The 7,435-nt window shown below is 39.6% G+C and overlaps 1 protein-coding gene across 1 annotated transcript; it reads right to left on the reverse strand.

The window, feature by feature from the left end:
• Positions 1-1,063: 1,063 nt before the first annotated feature.
• On the reverse strand, positions 1,064-2,335 carry LOC116176149. The gene has a single exon (XM_031494624.1). It carries the CDS (start codon positions 2,333-2,335, stop codon positions 1,064-1,066), a length of 1,272 nt encoding a protein of 423 aa, XP_031350484.1.
• Positions 2,336-7,435: the final 5,100 nt, after the last annotated feature.

The following is a 7,435-nucleotide window of genomic DNA, read 5'->3' on the forward strand; positions in this document are numbered from 1 at the left end:
CTTTTTCGTTACCACCGATGGCAGTGGTTCGATTTTCTTTACGATCTGGGATAGCGGTTGAATTAGTGGTTTATACGTTCGTACAAATTCCAGTTCTCTAATAGAACGATCCGCTTTGAGACGATTGTACTTTTGTTGTATCGCTTTACGAGCCTGAACTATTCGTCTTTTCAAGGTCATCTCCTTATTATCCATGATGCGATCAAGGGAACAGGTAACAGATAAACAGAGGGAACAGGGGACCTATTTCTTGATAAGCTGTTTATTTTTGGAAGCTGTTGACTTGATAGCCGTTTATTTCCAACTGAACAATAAACACGTTCTCATGGTATTATATAGTGATCGAAACCTTTCCTGAAGCGACCGTTTCGCACATCTGCATCCTTATTGATCACCATAAAGCCATACGGAGTTCGCCAACTTTCCGAGCACATCTCTCGGAACAGAGGCATAGGTATAATGGGAGCGACGTGATCTTCATAAATGTGTCGCAAATTCAAGTCGTCCTGCTCGAATAGGACAATTAAGTTAGCATTATCTCTAATCAATTGTTTAGGAATTTTAGAATACGTCTGACCCAAGTAGAAACAATCGATAGCGTTATGTCTACCCATGGAAAAGTACGCTCTAATGTTATCCTGTTTTTCACAAGCGATATCGTCAAAGATAAAAATTGAATTAGGTTTGGCAGCATTTGGTTCCATAATGTCGGAATTCTCGCTAAATGTGAAGAAGCCAATATCCTTCATCGGCTGCAGAATTTCCCCCAAAAGTTTATATTTCTCTTGATTCAATGATTTGGAATAGACGTACACGTGTTTGAAGCGTAGACCATTGGGCTCAGTTAACAGACTGAGCATCGTATTTGTTTTACCACAATTAGACGGCCCGCAGATTAAGCATCTTACGCTATTTGGAAGTAACTCGCCATGTTTTTTTGCCCTCTACATTTGTCGTTATAAAGGTATCCAGATTTTGAATGGACAGCTTATGCTTCTGCGTCACAACCTTCATTTTAGACGGTTGAAATAAAACTAGGAACATTTTCGTCAATACATTTTATTTATACATTAAAAAAAATACAACTTATAGTTTTTTCACTTCTCCAGTCAAAGGATTGTATTGAACTAGTGCATCGTGCAGGATCAGACAATAAGCAACAGTTCCCGCCTCGAAGGCCTCCATCGACTCCCATTTCCAGCTTAACATCTACCGTTGAATGCTTCAGAGATTCGTTTTGTTTTGAACAGTCTAGCACAAAGATTGGACAACTTTTAAAATACAAATAGTCAAACAGAGCGTCTTGCTCATCCTTGGCATAATAATCTCGTCGAAAGTTTACATAGTTTTGATATGCCGTTATGTACTTATTTGCATTAAAATCTAAATGCATCGCTTCGTACGGATAACTTTCAGAGTTGAGATGCAATTTTAGGTTTCGAATTTTGACGTTATCGAAGTCGCCCGCTCTTGTCTCATGCGAAAACTTCTTCCCGCTACGTTGAAATGCCACAATTGCCCATCGCGGTTTTTCTAATTGAGTTGAGGTCTTGATTGGCCATATATCCGACTGTGCCTGTTTCAGTGCGGGTAATTCGTACAGTTCCCACTGTCGAAAAGGTATTGTAATTGTTGCACCCTTATTAATCCGTTCGTATAGACCGATTTTGGCACTGTCGCTAACTGTCACGTGCGGAACTTTCCATTGAATTTTGGTTAACGATATTACTGCATCGTTGGCGGTTCCCATGTAACAATCGGTATCGCTTCTAGCTCGAATTAGCACCAATTCTTGTCGCATGTTTACAATAACTTGACGATAATCCTCCATGCTTCCGAATAAATGTTTTAGCGGTATACAGACAGCGAAATGTTTTTCTTTGTTGCTTTTGTTGTAATCTACTTGAACGGATTCGTTTGTGGGTGACCATCCCAAATGCTGCATTCCTTTGCTTTCAGTAGACGTATACGATATGTATCCTTTCAGAGAGGATGTAATTCCAGGATTCCTACACACATCTACTTTTTGTCCTCCCAACTCGTAGCGAATTTCCTCGAAAAGGAATGGAGCGAAATTATTTGTTAGGTTGCATGTTTTTGCAATGGCACCCTCTTCTTGTGACTGACTCCATTCAATTTTTCCTTCTATGTACAAGAAGCTATCGTACGTGGCGGTTATCAGTTCTTGATTTTGAATTAATATACGGATTTCACTGGAAAGCCCAAAATTCGAAGATCCTCCGTATGGGAGATAGGTGTGAATATCGGACTTGATTATGGTCTCATCAAAACGTGCGTTTTGAAAGACGTTTAACGAGTCTGCAGCCGCCGCCATTTTGCACTTTTAGACCAATGGATTCCAAGAAATATTTTTCTGCAGGCGTTAATGTGCCCGGGCCCTGTCCCGATTGAGAATAAGTCGATTTCCGGTTACCTCGGTTATTTATAGTATTGAGGAAAGATGGCAGTGGACCTTGATTAATACGTAACCCCATATTCTTTTAACTCTAATCGTACTGTAAAAGGCTCACTTGCACCGAAATCAATTGGTTCACCCTTTTGATTTGTCAGCTTTATAGTTATATTGCTAATTCTACTGGTATTTACTTGCAAATATTGAGTATTACTGGGAATTTTATCTAAGCGGTAACCCGGTGGAACAGAAACGTCTATTTCATAAAGTACTTTAGCGGGATTTCCGTTGCGATAGGATAGGATAAGATTGCACTCTATGTGAATGTTGGTATGTTTAATGATTTGTATATCTAAAGCAGATGTATGTAGAACGTTCGCTTCCAATATCTTCGATTCGAAACCGATCATGCGTCCTATGCAGTCTCTTGGAGTAAAATCTATATCAAAGTCGCAGCTAAGTTCGCACTTGAGCGTATTGTTATTTGTACGTAAACTAAAGCGATTTGGAATGCGAGCTTTTATATACGCGCTTAGCTCTTCCAACTCGTATGCACCGTGAGGAATTCCTATTCCGTGGGAATTATCACCTCTCCTAATATAGAATTTATCGTTTCCCGCGTGAATATTTCTAATACTGTTACAGCCATAGAAACCGACCACCCCTATTACGTACAATTTCTCGGATGGAAGTTCTATGGGTGGATAAAAATCATGACTGGCTGTATTTCCAACGCCCTCTATGCTGAAGGTTGTCGACATTATGACTACAGGTACCGAGATAAAATGCGTGTTATTTATACAGAAATTTTAAGCACAGATGACCGCAATTCGTTGTTCCAAATTGTTGCTCTTGCCCGTAATTATAATAAATTTTACAGTCGCGGAAATACTCAATCACTTCTCGTGGTGGTGGAATATTACCGAAACTATCATAGTACCACACTCGTTCACCACGTTTTTTATAAGACACCCAATGAGTGCCACGCCCTCGTTGGTTATCTAAATTAATAACACCGGATTCATTTTTCCATGGCGATATAGGCATACTATCTCGCATAAACACATCCCTAAAGTATGGTACACACCCTCTTGCATGCTTACGTAGATCTACATCTGTCAACGGCCGCTTGGGCAATTTTTGAAGTTTTTTTTTTTCGTAAATGCAAGGCTAAACTGCCTCCCGATTTGTAAGGTTTCAAGTACAGCGCACCGCCACTTTTATTTCCTATAGCGATCGATTCCATCGTGCGATTATGGCGTGATGTTTCATCTAGCATTTTACGAGCGTCACGGGATGCATTAACTGCTTTAGCAATGCCTGCAGCACCGCCGGCTAAAGCTCCAACTGCTGACAGACCAGCAAATAGGGGTATCAGGAATGGTAAAAACCCTCCCTGTTTTGGTATGGGAATTACTCTAGGCACGCTTACATTTTTCCTACCACCTAAACTTTTTACTGCCATATTTGCTGCCGTAACAGCTGACTTTATTATATCCACAGTATTGCCGCTTTTCCTCATTTTCTTAGCAATCTTCCTACGCAAGTTCAATAAACTGCTCTTCTTCCCCTTAACTCCCATCCCCAACTTTCGTTTCACTTTCATAATGGTGCCTACTGTAAGAGCGGCAGCTCGTTCACCTAACTTTGCGTTGGAAGCTTTTAACCGTTCCCAAGCTTTCCGCTCTAAAACGCGATCTGCTTGATGTCGTCTTTCCAAGTCTTGGTTATCCCTATAGCTAATGTCGTGCTCTTTGCACTGAGCGTCTAGCGGGTTTATTCCGGGATCGCCTCGCTTTAACCTTTTATCTAATTTAGTGCCAGGTCCGCAATACTGATAGCCTGGAATATGTAGCTCAACTGGAAGTTTGTTTATGAGAGTATTAACCAAGCCACTCCCACCCGTACACTTCCGCTTCCGATTCAACATTGTTGACGTGTAGCAATTGGTTGCGATATTTATAGAAAACCATCCATCAAAAGAAAATGCTCAAATAAAGTAATAACGTTTACTGAGGTCGATATATGTGATACATTAAATAAGTAGGTCGATAGTGTAGGATTTCCATCATGCAAACTGTATTATGAGAATTTACATTGTACTTATAATTTAACACATTCTCAATATCGCGATAGATGTCATCGTTGTCCCCATCGTCACCAAATTCCATTTTCCGAAAGTGTCGATAGTTATTCACCTCTTCAATGATGTTTTGATAGAAAGAGGGCAGCGCGTAAGATTCCAATAATTCTAGTCGATAATTGATAATATCTTTTAGGTTGAAAAACTCTTCAATGTCGTTCTTGTTCATTGTGCAGGAATGGTTCCCGCGTCGAATTGTCACACTCTTTAACATTCTCTCAGCATCCTTCACCGATTGCCAATTATAAAAAATTGTAATATTGTTAGTAAGTGATTCAGAACTTTCCTCATATTCGATATCTTCCTCTTCTTTAACATTAGACCAATTAATACGACCTTCAATTTCATGCGATCGAAGAAATTTCATTTCAAGGTATGTTTGCCACCTTAGAAGCGTTTCCCAATCCTCCTTCACCATCACTATAGCATCGTCGGAGGAGCAAGCGATTCGTAGAACTGGTGTAAGGTTAAGGTGTGTACTGTAACCTACTTCAGCGAACTGACCATCGAGGAGATCGTACGAAGTACAATCGATTAAACGTTCTTCGATCACTTTATTATGTATATTTTCAATGTGGGGAGGCGAGGGAGTATCATCATCATCATCATCTCCGTTGCGATTACAACACCAACACGAACACGTAAAGTAGTTATTATTGAAGCTATTTTTGGTATCCATGTTCACTGATTTCATAAGAACCACACACCTAGACGACTATGACGAAACTGAGGTATTTCATGATGAAGTGCATACTTTATTATGAAATGAAAAACTATTTCGTATATTATGTTTATTTTTAGACTTCCTTATTTACACAATTTCTATATTTACATAAACTTTAAATTAGTCGTTTGCCCAGCAGATCCAGCACTCGCTATGTATATATCCTTATTGGCTATAGAGGCTCTGAATGTTCCAAGACGATTGTCCTCTTTAAAGTAGTTGTAGAAACGCAAGGGTAGAACACATTTGAAATTTGCAGTCTCCACCACTATCCGGTCACCAAACTTTGTGTTTATTGTATCTATGCTTACGATTCTGTATTTCTCGCCCTCCTCCATGTCCTTCACGTTTTTGAACGGTTTACAGAAAGTCGTATTGTTTAGCGCATCAAGATCCATTTTAACTACTTCGCGTACACTTTTGGAATGATTTCAAGCACTACTACAGTCTCACTTATATCGCTAAAATTATGGAGGGGAGAGTCTGTTATGATAAACTTTATCACGATGACTCTGCTCTAATACAGGAGACAGAACTCGACTAATTTGTTCGATTTTACTCCGGAAACGAAATCTATCGAGCGCTGCGGTTTCCCATGGTCCTTTTCGCGCTTCACGGTAAGCAAACGACCACGTTAGCATCTTATACACACAATTCAGTGATTCATCAATTGCAACCGTCTTCTTCATTGTCAGGAGGATTTATCCACTCACTTAGTTCATTACTAAATTGCTCCAACTGAGCGTCCTTCAATCTGCGTATAACACATCTCTCACATATTTTAAAGTTTAAATAACTGTCACAAATCTTTTCACCTAACTCATACTTGTTAGCGATGGCCAGACACTCTTCTACACTGTATTCCCCGTTCCCGTACACGGATTCATGTTCAGCGTCAAATACTAACGCTGAGAAGAGTTGCCTGAGGCGTTCAACTGCCGTTACAAAGTCGCTTGCTTTGGTCCATGCCTGTTCAGCATACGCTATCCATGCCATGATTACTATTATTCAATACACCTGAATGTCGGAAATTTATAATCGCTACTCCCCTCCAAAGTCCGGAGATCAATGATTCACCCTCCACCCCACCGTTCAACGTTGTAGGGTCCGTTAACCTCTCCACATTGAATCGTATGATATTTACTTGATTTTCAATGCATAGGTTCGTTAACCTTCGTAATTAAGGTCATTAACCTTTGTGACCTCTATTTAGTTTTCAAAGTCACCGCTAGAGAGCGAGGCAGATGACCTTCAGGAGATTTGAAAATCGTCTTATGGGATTTTACATGGAGTTGAGTTAGTATCGGCTATATATGGCTACTGTTGTGGCGTAAATAGTGTAATGTATTAACACTACATTAACACGCACCGACCCCCGCTAACCTCCCTCTACAATTAAAAAACCATGCTATTCAATGATGAAAATGCTGATTCAGGGAGCACATTAGTTTCGTAGATCGTATGTTACGGAATTTTCCAAACAAACGGTGGCCAAATTGCTATTCAGAGTCGAAAATGACTGCATCGAAGTATACTGACCCATGGTTTTTCGAAATGATTGTATTCTACCACAGCATCGAGGCTCAGATGTTAGTTTTGAATATTTATTAATGATATTTAAAACCGAACACTTGCTTCAACTGACAGCTGCTTGAATCGCCCTATTTTAGGGTAAACAAGTAAGCAAGTAAAGCTGCAAGGGAAATTTCGCAACCACTCCCAAACCAGTCAGCTCAATTATCTACTAAAGCGTCGAAGTAAAATACAAAAGAAACATGCAAAAGGACTTATTACTCCTTTCATTTAAATTTAATACAATTTACTTTTGCAGCTCACATATTTGCACAAAATTTAATTCCAATGACAAACAATTGATATTGACGCTATTTGCAGCTATCCTCCGCCGCAGACTGAGAGTTTTTGTATGCACGTAGACAATCTATACCGAATAAGCTATAAAAATATTAGATGAATCCTCATTCACAACATCAGTGAAGGTTCTTATTTCTCTACCGTCTGAAACCTGCTACACTTTATTATTTCGCGGTTCAGGTCTCAATTAATTGCTTGTTTTCGTTTATGCAAATGAGATTGAGATACGTCCTTAAAGCTTTAACATGAACCTCAAATTACAACAGATAATGTAAGTACTTCA

This window comes from Photinus pyralis, unplaced genomic scaffold, assembly GCF_008802855.1.
Source record: "Photinus pyralis isolate 1611_PpyrPB1 unplaced genomic scaffold, Ppyr1.3 Ppyr1.4_LG7, whole genome shotgun sequence".
Taxonomy (NCBI): domain Eukaryota; kingdom Metazoa; phylum Arthropoda; class Insecta; order Coleoptera; family Lampyridae; genus Photinus; species Photinus pyralis.